The following is a 15,000-nucleotide window of genomic DNA, read 5'->3' as shown; positions in this document are numbered from 1 at the left end:
ATACAAGCAATCAAAACTAATGGACCTCTCTACCTCTCTGCTTATCTCTCTCCCTGCGTTTGGCTCACTTCATTATCTCCTCACCCCTTCCCACGCCACTCGTCTCCTCTCTCCTACCTCCTTCTGTCCTTCTGCTCCCACTTCCATTGTATGGATTCTGTTCCTCCCCCGCATCTACTTATTCTCCTCCTCCTCCTCCTCCTCTTCCTCCTCCTCCTCTTCCTCCACCTCCACCTCCTCTTCATCTTCCTCCTCTTCCGCCATATCCTTGATTCTTTTTTATTTTTTTATTTCCTCCACCCCCACCTCCTCCCCTCCCCGGCTCCTCTCTCCACCCCCACCTCCTCCACCCCTCTCGGGCTCCTGTCTCCAACCCCATCACCACCCTCCCTCTCCTCTCTCCACCTCCACCTCCACCCTCCTTCTCCTCTCTTCACCCTCCCTCTCCTCCCTCCACCCTCCCCCTCCACCTCCACCCCCTGCAGGTGCAGACCTGTTCTCCAACTGCACGGAGGAGTGCAAGGCCCTGGGCCACTCGGACCGCTGCTGGATGCCCGCCTTCCTGCCCACGGCGTCCGAGGGCCGCCAGGGCCCCGACTACCGGAGCAACCTGCACGTCCCGGGCATGGACTCGGTCCCGGACACAGAGGTACGCTTCCAGAGCGCCGAGGGCCCGGCGGCCGACGCGGCCTTCTCCACGTTCGGCAAGGAGACGCCCCTCAGTCCCCAACAGCAACACTCCCAACACCACCACCACCACCCAAAGCACCATCCACACCTCCACAACAACCTCCTCCACCACCACCCTCCAAACCACCATCACCCCAGCCACCTCCTCCGCCCCGCCCACGGCCCGCTAGAGAGGAAAGAGTGTGAGGCCTTGCTGCCTAGCGCCCCCGCGCCTTATAGCCCCGGCTGTTTGAGTGAGTATCCCCCCCCCGGCTCACTAACCCCGACCGTTAACTCCACCTATACCCCAAGAGCCCCCTCCTCTAATGGGACCCCAGCCACATCTATTAGAGACATAGATACAGTATATATATACATATATATCAGGGATAAATACATACATATATGCATATATATCAGGGATAAATACATACGTATATATACATATATATCAGGGATAAATACATACATATATACATATATATCAGGGATAAATACATACATATATACATATATATCAGGGATAAATACATACATATATACATATATATCAGGGATAAATACATACATATATACATATATATCAGGGATAAATACATACATATATACATATATATCAGGGATAAATACATACATATATATACATCAGGGATAAATACATGCATATATACATATATATCAGGGATAAATACATACATATATACATATATATCAGGGATAAATTCATACATATATATCAGGGATAAATACATACGTATATATACATATATATCAGGCATATATATACATATATATCAGGGTAGATCCATACATATATATACATATATATCAGGGATAAATATATACCTATATATCAGGGATAAATCCATACATATATACATATATATCAGGGATGAATCCATACATATATACATTTATATCAGGGATAAATACATACATATATATCAGGGATAAATACATACATCTATTATATCAGGGATAAATCCATACATATATATCAGGGATAAATCCATACATATATACATATATATCAGGGATAAATACATACATATATATACATATATATCAGGGACAAATATATACAAATACTGTATATACATATATATCATTGGTAAAATATAAACATGTATATCAGGGATAAATATATACAGTGCATATATATGCATACTGTATATGTCAGGGATAAATATATAAATATATACATATATATCAGGGATACATATATACATATATATATACATTTATGTCAGGGATAAATATATAGTATATACACATAAAGATATATATGAAGGATAGATATATACATCTATGCACATTTATATCAGGGTGTGTATTGGCAAAAACCTGCCATTGACTGGATCATTATTACATTTCTCACATTGCAACCATAACTACCGCAATGAGTCATCAATATCCCGCTATAATAAGGTGACGGGCATTCAAAAATCGAACAGAAGAATGTTATATCCAATGCTAAAAACAGCTAGGCTATTGATAGACCATAGTACTGCTGTCTCCAGATATTAGAATATTTAGGTATTATCATCCTTACACCCCTGTTATAAATACATGTGTATATAGTATGTATATTTAAACGGACAAATGGTCTCTCTGACCAGCAGCGCGTGTGCTCTCTCGTGCCTGGGGCGTCCTGTCCGGCTGTTCAACCATCCCTTCCTCTTCTTCACGCTTCTCCGTCATCTCTGACTACCTGCCGGCTGCCGCCATCTTATTTTACCTGCAATCTCCCTATTTCAATCCCCCCCCCCCCCCCCCCTCCAGCACACACACACACACTCACACACACACTCACGCACACACTTACCACCCATCCTCCAGGCGTTGGCCCCAGGGCCCTCTCCAAATTAAATCTGCCAAAGCCATTATAAAGCAGAAGACTGCTATGATGTGAGGGGAAGATGTTGGCATTATGGAAGGTCTGCATGTGTGCCCTATGAAGAAAAAAAAAGAGACTCTTATTTTACCGTACAAATCTCTCTCTCTCTCTCTCTCTCTCTCTCTCTCTCTCTCTCTCTCTCTCTCTCTCTCTCTCTCTCTCTCTCTCTCTCTCTCTCTCTCTCTCTCTCTCTCTCTCTCTCTCTCTCTCTCTCTCTCTCTCTCTCTCTCTCTCTCTCTCTCTCTCTCTCTCTCTCTCTCTCTGAAAATGTCTGTTTATAATGAAGGGGGAGAAATCTATTTAAAATGGAACGCCTTAGCTGCTAGCTTAACGTCTTATTCTACATTCAGCAGTCGTCATTGTGGCTAGAGCGGAGGATCAGAAACCCAGCTAAAAGCTTTGGGATAATTGAGAGAAGAAAAAGAGAAACAGGGGCAGGCATTTTTTCCAAGGAATTACTGTTTCTAAACTCCTATTCACGGGGCCACAAAGAGATCCTCAATCGCCACTTCCTCAATCACTGCAATTTGCCCATAATGCTTAATTATAATTGTGTCAAGCCGTTCTTGAAGAGCCCCCCCCCCTCCCCCCCAGCTTTATGAAGCCAAACGACGTAGCTTCTCTCGTAGCGTGATTTAAACGCCCTGCCTTGTGGGGATGGACAGGGGAATGCTGTGTTGTGTTTTTTTTTCTTATTCATAATTCTTAATATGGAATTTGTTTTCATTTTTTTATTTATTTGTTTATTTATCATTTTGGCTCGTATGATATCAAACCGTTCACACATAATATCGACGCTGTCCAGAGGACATTTCTCCATAAGTACAAATACACCCACACACACACATGCACACACACACACACACATAGACATCCACACACACACACACACACACACACACTCACCGACACAGACAAACACACACAAAGACAAACACACGCACACACACACACACACACACACACACACACACACACACACACACACACACCCTCACGCACACACACACTCACACAGACAAATACACACACCGAGAGAAACAAACACAAAAACACACGGACAAACACACACAAATGAACACACAGACACAGACAAACAAACGACTGTGTGTGTGTTTCTCTGTGTCAAGGAGAAGACTACTATGCTCCACATGCTAATGACCCAGGAGACACGGGGGGCCTGGAGGGCAGACTGGAGACAGGGCAGTGGGTTTGGAGTGGGGGTAGAGTGGGGGGGGAGGTGGGGGTGGAGGTGGGGGTGGTGACTAGCCGCGGTCGGGTGTAGCAAGGCATAGTCTGGGAATACAAAAGGGGTCTGAGGATCCTTAATCTGATCAGGCCGACCCAACAGAGAGCTCTCTGTGCAGGACAAGCCCCCCAGCACTAGGAGAGGGTGTGTGTGTGTGTGTGCGTGTGTGAGTGTGTGCGTGTGCGTGTGTGCGTGTGCGTGTGTGTGTGTGTGCGTGTGTGTGTGTGCGTGTCCGTGGGTGTGTGTGTGTGTGTGCTTGAGGGGAGGGTCTTGGTTATAATGCTAATACAGTGAAGTAATGACCCGTGTTTGGTTCAGTTGAACTCTGGCGGGTTCCGTTTGGTTCAGTTTGACTCTTGTTCCGTTTGTTGTAGTTGATCTTATTTCGGTTGAACTCTGCCTCATTTAAGACTCGTTCACTTTGTTTCTGAGAAATGTGTATTGTGTTTTGGTTTGGTTTGGCTTAGCTTTGTTCTGGTTCTTTCTGGTTTGGTATAGTTTAGTTTGGATTTGTTGAACTCTGGTTCAGTTTGGATGATGTTAGTTTGGTTGTGAGGACGGGGGGACGGGGGACTGTATCCAGAGAATGCAGAGAGGGGGTTTGTTGTGTGAGGCCGTTTGTCTGTCCTCTGTCAGCCTGTTGCCGTCGCTGCCCAGCCACGCCCCTTCTGTTGTCCTGCTCCCTTATAAATTGGCCGTGTAATGTTTGCAGGATTCCAACATCATTCCCACGACCCCCCCCACCCCCCTCCCCCCTTTCTCCTCCTCTCCTCCCTCTCATTATCCTTGAGTGAATGATAGAGACTTCCTAACCTTGTTGTTTTTGTTGGAGGGGGTGAGTGTGAGAACCGTCTAACACAGTGTGAATGGGGTCAATTTGTGGCTTAGTGTTTATTTAGCCTATATTTGACATGATCATCTTACATTAAATATGCTTGAGTAACTTACTAGCCGAACTATCTACAATTATATTATTTACTGTTTATTCCTCAACTACTCAGCATTCACTCATTGAAAACACTTTTTGACTAGCAGGCGACTGTGAGGTCAAATGATGTAATTTATTCAGACGTTGACTTCTAACCCCGCTGTTGTTTTTCTTCTTCTCTCCGTTTCAGCGGGGGAAAGGGTTTGCTAGCTCTTTCCGTGTGGATTTATCGGAGACCGCGTGATTTTTGCACAACAATCATCCTGAAACAGACAGAGACTAAAGAAACGAGGAACGGAGCGATCATCCAGTTCCCTGCTCCATTCTGCTTAGGGAACCCCACGCCCTGCCCTGCCCTGCCCCATTCTAAACTAAGCAGAAATGTACAAAAGCGAACGCAAGAAGAAGAGAAACGTCAATTTGAAAAACTAAAACTAAAAAAAGGAACAGAAACGTCCAGTTGAGGAATGTGACGGGGGGACGGAAATCTCTAAGGAATTTAATTATTCCCTTTTTTTGTGGAATTCTTTTGAACACTGCCAGGCCTTTTGGACACACACACCGTTAGTTTCTTGGATGGTGCGTGGGCCAGTCATGCGCCGGTTGAACGACCAACGGGCAGCCAGAAGGCCATCGGCCCCCGAGGGGGACCCATCGGCTCTCAGCAGGACTGAGACATTAACTACGGTGAAGAGGTGGAGGGCTGAAGGGGCGGGGGGGGGGGGGACAGAGAAACACTGGATTGGGGAGGCACCAGAAGGACCTTGAAACACCCCGCGTCTTCGGTCTGTGTGCCTGTTTACAGCACTACTGTATACGTATTTAAGACCAATCAAGGAACATTCATTCAGAAAATGGAGGGGGGGGGGAAAAAACAGCATAAAGAATAAAAGATAAAAACAGCGTAGGGTGGGACAGCAGACCAGAGAGCGCCCACGAGCCCTTTAGGCGTTTGTACTGACAGATGCCAACTTGTACAGAGGATCTTTCTGCATTTCTAAATGCAACACAACTTTTAGAAATGGACTCTTTTCTATTCTGTTCGTGCGGTCAGCTGTCTCTATCCCCAATCTACTTTGAAAACTTTGTAAACGAGTGTGAGCTGGATTATTTTTTTATATGTTTCATTTCACTTCATTTATTTTTGTTAATTATTTTGCTTATTTTTTTTATGATTTGTTTCACCGCATTGTGGGCTTGGTCAAGTGTTTGACCTGAACCCTAGGCATTAAGTAGTTTCTATCGTGTGAGAAGTGTTTACTGTACTATTTTAAAGAGATTCAAAATGAATATTAAAACTCTATATCTAAAGCTATCTATATTTACTTGTTCTGAAGCTTTCTCAGTGTGGTGGACTTCCCCCTAGAAGAGCGTTTTTTTGCCAAAGGCTCTTTAAGTGCTTTAGGGATCACAGGCTATGGGGGTCTGCTGGAAACCCCCTTTGTGGATGTAAAATGGCATTATTTCTTTTTTCACTTTTGGATATACATAACAAGAGAAATTATGTCTATAAGTAAGGAGAAGTTAATCATTTAGATTGAGAACCATGGTAATTCTGTGTCATTGTAACCACAAATAAGGGTCCAGCTGAAAACACGACGGCCAAACATGAAATGTGTTGTATAGAACGCAGTCTGATATACACACATAATCTCTTACACAAACACAACAATATGCCAACATTAAACTTGTAAATGGTAATTGAAATGTCTCATGTGATTTATTCTAGGACTATTTCCATCGTATTGGGCACACTCATCATTCATAGCACGATGGTTTTATTAACACATTTGTCATCGTGCTTTTGTTTTGTTTGACAAAGAGCTGTGTTCGTACATCACAGAGCCCATTTTATATTAAGGTATACATCATATCAAAAAAATGTATAATTAGATCTATGCACAGGCAGCTTGTTACATTTCCTCAAACGTATGAAAATGTAATTGCTGCATTTTAGGGACTCAAAATCGGATGTAGACATAAAAAGAGAAAACCTCCAAGCAGAGCGGTATAATGCTGCCTCAACAAATCACGATAAGATCACTGACACTTCCATCCCCGAGACCTGGCAGGTTCAGAAGACCACATTGTATGTTGGGATCGCTTTAGTCAGTTGAAATTGTGTCCGTAATCCAAGGTAGATTATGGTATTTGCAGATGGTGATAAGCCCAATAATACAGTTGGGTTCAACGACATGTTCATAAATCATCCTTAATCTTTCTTAATCTTCTGCTTACATTCAGAATATTAATTGATGTGTTTATCCGTCCTCGACAAAATGGCCCTACCACCTTTTTGCCGCTGCGGTTGCCCAGACCATGAATATCACAAACAAGTCGGAAACCCGCTGATGCTTTCTTTTTCTCTGTCAAGCAACGCACTTATGAAAGCGGAATGAGCGATACAGAGCAAGTGATGTCGTACCACTCTCTGCCTAATGAGGGCAGAGTGATTTGCGCAGCGTATCCAAGGTTGAGGAGGGAGAACCAGGGAGGAACCAGACTACAATCCTATCGTTCTCCTGCCAAATGGATCCCTTGTGCGTGACCTACACGTAGGCTCATCTCAAACGACCGCTCCCTCCCCTCACCCACCAAACGTTCTCATGTCCGTGGGCGTAAACGCACGTAGGAATCAAAATGAGAAAGTCACCGGAGACTAGAGAGTAAGAAAGATTATATCCGAGCAAGAGAATAACTATTTGTAATTACAATAATTTGTCTCTATATAACGTAGGAGAAATAAATAAAGATAAAGACAAGTAAAGAAAAATATATTGAGAGAAAAACACGGAACATGAAATGTAGTGTGCTTTCCTGAGAATATGTGTGTGTGAACGTGTGTGTGTCTGTGTTTATGTGTATGATTGTGTGTGTACATGAATGTGTGTGTGTCTGTGTGTGTTTGTTTGTGTGCGTCCCTGTCTGTGTGTTTATATGCTTGTGTGTGTTTGTGTGTGTTTGTGTGCGTCTCTGTCTGTGTGTTTATGTATGTGTGTGTGGGTGGCTAGTGGAGTGTGTGTGTGTGTGTGTGTGTGTGTGTGTGTGTGTGTGTGTGTGTGTGTGTGTGTGTGTGTGTGTGTGTGTGTGCGCGCGTGCGTGCGTGCGTGCGTGCATGCGTGCGTGCGTGCGTGCGTGCGTGCGTGCGTGCGTGCGTGCGTGAGTGCGTGCGTGCGGGTAGCGGAGTGTGGTTGCGTTAACCCGATAGCAAAGTTTCAAAGTCACAGACTTCACAAAAGGCAGAGCGGATTAGGAGCATTGACTTTTATGTCGGGAGTGCGCTCCAACTCTGCAGACACAGGCATCAAAGCCCTGGTCACAATGGCATTCTGAAACCCAGATGATCATGAGGTGATGAATTAAAGCCACAATCCCATGGACAACAGCTCTACTTTTCTTTTGACCCGGAAACATTGAAGGTCAATTACTGGTTCATTGAAATCTCAATGAAAGAACGGGCGACTTCAAAGAGCCTGCATCTCCTCAGGCATTACCCTGTGCTCTGTGCTCTGCTCTGTGCTCTGTGCTGCCGGCTGCTCGGTCCTCCCCACTCTCTCTGCCAGATTTAGTGTCATTTCAATAAGCACTTAGTTCACAGAAGAGTGTCCAACTCTCCAGTGTGCAGTGGACCATGGAGACTGGATTTATGGTGCTGTAGAAACGCATCCCGTCAGGGAGACAGTACAGATGCCTTGTTGCAGTTAGCATCGGAGCAGGGGTGACTATGAGAGATTTATTGAGGTCCTCGTTGTATCAAACCTGCTGTTTTTATCGAGTTTCCGAAAGCACAGAAACGACGTGGGTCTAAAGTCAGGGTGGCTCTATTTGTAAAAACTCATGTTGCTGAGAAAAATGTGGAATGAAACCAGCAAGCAGCCGTCATTATTATCCAGCATTTGTCAAATGCAAAATGGAGGCGCGGGTTGTGGAACGGGAGAGTAAAGTCAAATAAAAAAAGCTTGGGGAAAAGAAAAGAGCGGAGAATCAGAGCCTCAACAGGGATGTCAGCGAAAAAAGAAAAGTCACATTAGATGTTGCTGAAATGCTTCCGCGCCGTGGCTGAGGCGCGTCCCTGGCCCGGGGCTATTTATTTCACACAACAACACCGGCTAATGTATGAGCAGAGGCAGAAATAGCGAGCTTATCTAAGTATCGCCGACCGCTGGAGCCTCTCTCACTCTCTCTCATTCACTTTCTTCCTCCCACGCCGTCCTCTCTTCCCCCTCTCCTCTTCCTCAGGAAGTTGTGTTTCAGAGTCTCCGAGTGCACCCGCCCACCCGTTCCCTCTCCCTCCCTCACACCCTCACATCCCTCACACCCTCACATCCCTCCCCCCCTCCCTCTGGCCCACTCACCCTCCCTGCCTCCCACCCTCCCCTCCCTCCCCTCCTCCTCCCCCACCGCCCCCCAGCCGTTGGGACCGGTGGCCCTTTGGCCCTGTCATCCAGCCGCAGCCCAGGCGGGCACACGTCTCACCAACATACATGCACACACACTCACACCCACACACACACACGCACACAATCACAGAAACACACACACACACACACACACTCACAGAAACACACACACACACAACCGCATACACAAACACACATACACACACACAGAAACACACACACACACACACACACACATACATACACATACATGCACACAATCACACACACACACAAACACACTCGCAAGCACACACACACACACACACACGCACACACACAAACACACACACACAAACATCCAGACACACACACACACACACACACCAACACTCATGTGCAAGGTCTGCAGTATGAAGTCAAGGCCCTGGAACGTGAACATCTCCAGAGATATGATCCAGGGCTGGAGAGCCAGCCAGCAGAACCCTGATGGGCATCATGTACAGGGACAGGAGATACAGGGAGGGGGAGGGGGGGGGGGGAGAGAGGGGAGGGAGGGGGAGAGACGGAGGGAGGGGAGGGAGGGGGAGAGGGAGGGAGGGGAGGGAGGGGGAGAGACGGAGGGAGGGGGAGGGAGGGAGGGAGGATGAAGTGGAGAAAAGAGGCTGCTGCTGATTCTTCATTCGTTATTCAGCAGACGCTTTTTTTTTTATCCAAAGGGACTTCCAATGGAGGCCGAGAACAATGGCAGTCGGTCGGGAGTTTCAGAGAGCGACCAGAGAGAGCCGAGTCGCTCTAGGAATGCAAACACACGTTAAGCCTTATTAGAGTTTAAGAATTATTCTAGCAGTGCTACAACAAACCTCCACCACCACCACCTCTGCACCCCCACCCCCTGCAACCCCCCCCCCCCCCCCCCTGTACCACCACCACCACACCCCCCCCCCCCCATCCACCACCACCCACTGCTCCACCACTCTGTCCAACCCCACCCCCTCCACCACCACCCTTTCACCTTGGCTGTTTGGGTCCCCCACTACAACACACATTGCGTTTCTCATCCTATTCCTCTCTACCACTCTGTCCCCCCCTCCTTTCCTTACCCCCCCCCCCCCCCCCTCCATCCCCCCCCCCCCCCCCCCCCCCCCAACCTCCCACAATGCTCTTCAGCTCGTTCAGCGATTTGAAGGAGAGTCGGTTGAGGACGGGAGAGGGACAGAGAGGCGCGCTGTCTTTCCGCACCGCCAGTTGCTGCGACGCGGGGGAGCTGATCAGACCCTGAGGACGGCTGGTGCAGGAGACAGGCGAGGAGGGGGCGTGTACGACATGCACGGGGATGTGTGACACCCGCGGCCCTATTGTCAATCAGCTCTCCTTATTTGATTGCAAAGACTCGGACATTGAGGATTACGTTTGAATTTGTGCTAAAACGTTTAGACGTGTATCCTGGTGACTCTTTGGGGTCCGTTGAACAAACACAACACCCTCTACCCAGGATTACATAGAAAAAAAAAAATATATAATTGTATCTTACACTATAGGCCAAATTACACAATATTAAGGCTGCTTGGGGACTGATGAAGTTTGGGATATTTCAGAAGGTGCACCTCCAGTCCGGCTTACCGGCAGTTTATCCAGACCCCCTAGTCGTCATTTGTGTGCGATAAAGAGCCCGTCTTTCCTTCATGGTCTTCTAGGGTCAATCAAACATGCATCACTTTGTTTTCCCCTGATCCTGTGGGTGTGTGCGGGTCAAGGCAATGCAAACCGCCAGGGGAATTTAAAACGGCAAATAAAAGTATTTATTTGCGAGGACCCGGAGTCAACAGGAGAAAACATTGTTAGTGTTCATAACACGAAAACAACAGCAACGTGAATGATGCCAATGAGTCGGAATCAAAGAGCAGCGAGCGAGTGTGATCTCTGCAGACAAAGGTTGACACCGTGTTCTTTGTTTCCGTCTTCAACGTTTTCATTTCATGCAGATCACGGGACAAACAACCACAGTGAGGAAAACGTTCAGGTCCCCACTTCTGTTGACTTTGTTATGGTGTCAAAACACCGTGGGATAACACGTTCTCTCGGGTACAAGGCAAGCACTCCCCTGCATCCATCTGTTCACCGTCCTTAGATGTAGTTTCCTCAAAGGCTACGCTGTTACGTGCAATGTGCACAGAAGAGACTGGAAAATCTGCGCACATCAGTCGTTAAAAGTGCACTGTGCAATTGTTTGGCAATCGTTTCTGACTGAAAAAAAGTGTTTAGTGTGGCCAAAGCTTTAAAGGCGATGCTGACGTGAATTGCTGTTATCCCACACATCCAAGATGTCTTGATCACACACTCAGACTTCACACACTGCGTGGTATAGCTCAGTGTGAACAGTGGATAGCTGCGTTCAGAGCTGTGTAAAGATGTGGACCTGAGTCTATATAACAGCGGATCTAAATGACTAAAAATAAAAGGGTAAGGCAAATTTAGAGAAGCATGAGCACGGCAAACATCAGCCAAGTACGAGAAGGTTGCGTCTATTTTCAACAGGGAACCGTGATCTAACCTAAGTGGTCGTTCAAGGTTTAACCGCTGATGTATGTCAACTCGTTGCGCAAGGACTCAGTTGGCTGTCCTTGGACGATAACGTCTGCTCAAAGTTAAGCTTCAGCAGCGCGGAGCGGGACTGAACTACACCAAACCGCTCCAGGAAAATAAACACTCGCCAGTTTCCCTGTCTTCCCCTGTTCTCTGTGTTCTCGTTTGTTTCACTCCAGACTCCAAAAACAAGATGTCGAGGAAATTAGCGAGTGGCCGCCAGCCAACGGTGTGCTGGCAAGCAATGTGCGAAGAAGACTTTGTCCAAGTTGTCCCGCATTCATCTATTTGTTATGAATTTCTGTCTTTTTTTAACACATTTTATCCCACAAAATGTGAACAAGGTGGACGTGTCAAACAAATATACTTGTTCCATTCTGCCATGGAGGAAATGGTAAAATAGTTCACCTTACAAAAGTATTGGTGTGTATCAAAATATTAAAAAAAAAAATAGTAAAAGAAAAAACCTTTTCTATCTCTCATTGTTCAGGAAACATACACAAGAACATATATATTTATTAACTAGGAAACAAAACATGTTTGCATAGAAATATGCATGGATTTTGTTGTCCATGATTTGTAGTTTATAGTATTCCTGGTAAGTAACTGTCCTAACCAGCAAAAGGTGGTGGAGAAAAATAAAGGCGGGGATGGGGTCAAGTTTGAAATGTGTAGATTGCAGAGGATTAACCCATTCCTCTCCTGGGACCTGAGACCTGCAGACATGTGATGAAGAAGCATCTCAACTGCAGGGATTTGAGTCAGACACAAAGCAGAAGCAGAGATCATTCAACGTTGTTGAGCTGCCATCCAAGACTTTCTCTGATTATTCGTCTCACTCACCTCCACCTGGGAGGTTGTGCAATAACGAGCCCATAAAGGGGTAATGATCGTTCATGGACCTATAGTCTGTATCCATGAATCATTCAGAGGTCTCGCTTGTTCCATCAGACTACAACATATTCACTTGTGAAACGCAGAATATTTCATTTTGTGTTAAGGGAAAATTGAAATGTCACTTGGAGCATTCATTTCTGACACACAGGCACACACACACACACAGGCACACACACACAGGCACACACACACACACACAGGCACACACACACACACACAGGCACACACACACACGCATGCACACACACACGCGCGCACACACACACTAACACACACACAAATATACACACACTGACCTCTTTTCTGCTGGTATCGGCTCAGGTCTGGCCAGGCTCCAGTTGGCAGGCCCCGGAGATGAAGGGCCATGTGTGTGTGTGTGTCTGTGTGTCTGTGTGTGTGTGTGTGTGTGTGTGTGTGTGTGTGTGTGTGTGTGTGTGTGTGTGTGTGTCTATTAGGTGGGGGGGGGGAGAGACTCAAGAATGATGGGAATGGGAGGGTTGGCATGGGGAAACCACCCAGAATAAGGACTGCTCTTTCTCACAACGCATTTCGACGCAAACCCCAGAGATGGAACACCGAACGACTGCGGCACTCTGGTGGAGGAGGTGGATGAGGTGGAGGAGGACAGCCATGGTCACATGTGTGGAGGTGGAGGAGGTGGGGGACAGCCATGGTCACATGTGTGGAGGTGGAGGAGGTGGGACTGTAGACCATTAAGCAGCCTGCTGTTGATGCTGATCGGTTCATTCATTAAAAAACAAGGATTTTTGTGCGTAATGCTTTGGAACGTTACCTTGGTTTTCAGATGACACAAGAAAGTTTTCCAGGTTTGGGTGCATGTCAACCAAAATGGGAGCTAACAAGAAAACTCCACCGATGTGTTTATACGATCGGAGCCATGGAAAAAGCATCAAATCAATCTGACCAGACTGTGGGGGCAGCGAGAATACTGCTACTTCTGCTTCAATGCTTCAATATTGTTATTGTTGCAGAAATATTAATATATACTTTATTTACATAAGTGGGGGCGCCATAGAACATTGGGAAATAAAATATAAAAACCAAGTAATTTACCTTAAACAATAAGGCTCTTCTGACACTTTGTTGTGTAGAACAGCACAAAGGCAGATTTTTGGAAGGTTTTCCTGTTAAAGCACAGATTGCTAAGATGTCTGCTGACATGGTTACCCTCTCCACTGAAAGCCCTCAGGTCTCTCCGTCGCTCTCGCAGTTTCTACATCTTTTCCCGTCTCTCTTCAACTCTACGTCTTTCCCGCTAACACATTGTGGTTGTTCTGACATGTTCTGCAAACATGTTGTCAGAGAAACAGGTCCAACACACACGCACACACACACACAAAAACTGTACAGATAATATGGCCATATTGTATTTGGAGAATGTTTGTGTGTATGTACTATGTATGTATGGATGGATGGATGGATGGATGGATGGATGTGTGTGTGTGTGTGTGTGTGTGTGTGTGTGTGTGTGTGTGTGTGTGTGTGTGTGTGTGTGTGTGTGTGTGTGTGTGTGTGTGTGTGTGTGTGTGTGTGTGTGTGTGTGAGTGTGCATGTTTGCGCTTGCCCTCTTATTTGGAAATAACGTTTTACTGCTAACGAGTTGGTGATTAGTACTTGGCAAACAAGCAAGCCATGACAATACACTTGCACCCTCGCTTCCTCACACACACACACACACACACACACACACACACATGAACACACACACACACACACACATTCCTCCGGACCGACCGCCATATGCTGTACCAGTTGGGATGGCATCTTGGCAGAGTCGTAGGATGGGTGAGGGAACAAGGGGGGGAGGGGGAGGGGAGGGGGAGGGGAGGGGGGGGGGGCTGTAAATGACAACAAGGACCGGGGATTTAACCAGCAATTAAATCAGCCAACCATGGCAGAATGTATCCTCCGCTATGAAGTGTTCATTTATTATTTCATCATTTATATTATTATTTATGTCCCCCATAACGTATCTTCGATTTATTTACTGCTCAACCAAAGCATTGCTTTTATCAATGGGTCAGAGTAGGAAAATAGACTTTTAAGAAATATACATGAAACACATTTGAGCAGGGCCATCTCTCGCCGTGTTGGTGGCCTTGGCGAGATTAAGATTTGGCTTGGAAGACCGAACCAGTACTCAACACCGCCCCCTCATTCTACAGAAACATAAAGACCTAATGGTTCCAGACAAAGATAACTTTTGCGATGAAGAAGGAGGATGACAGAAAATGGTATGAAAAGCTTATCTTCAACTAAGGCAGCTTTATGCACTCTTCGTCATTCAAAACATTTCCTATTTGCGGAGAACATTAAGAATTTGATAGGACTAAAGATCATCAGAAGTCACTTTTCCAGCAGCTGAGGGCTTCCG

At 46.1% G+C, this 15,000-nt stretch overlaps 1 protein-coding gene across 3 annotated transcripts in view; it reads left to right on the top strand.

The window, feature by feature from the left end:
- The window catches only part of pcdh10b (protocadherin 10b), an 18,809-nt gene extending 13,361 nt beyond the window's left edge, over positions 1-5,448 (top strand). For 2 of the 3 annotated variants that reach the window (XM_056600951.1, XM_056600950.1), the window contains exons 4-5: positions 486-923; positions 4,934-5,448. In XM_056600951.1, the coding sequence (XP_056456926.1) occupies positions 486-923; positions 4,934-4,953 (458 nt within the window). In that variant the 3' untranslated portion in view covers positions 4,954-5,448. The remainder of the gene's footprint in view (positions 1-485; positions 924-4,933) is intronic. The other variant, XM_056600952.1, reaches the window with a different exon arrangement.
- Positions 5,449-15,000: the final 9,552 nt, after the last annotated feature.

The sequence above is a fragment of the Gadus chalcogrammus genome, chromosome 10, assembly GCF_026213295.1.
Source record: "Gadus chalcogrammus isolate NIFS_2021 chromosome 10, NIFS_Gcha_1.0, whole genome shotgun sequence".
Classification (NCBI taxonomy): domain Eukaryota; kingdom Metazoa; phylum Chordata; class Actinopteri; order Gadiformes; family Gadidae; genus Gadus; species Gadus chalcogrammus.
Note: the sequence above shows the minus strand (reverse complement) of the source record. Positions and strands in the feature narration are given on the sequence as shown.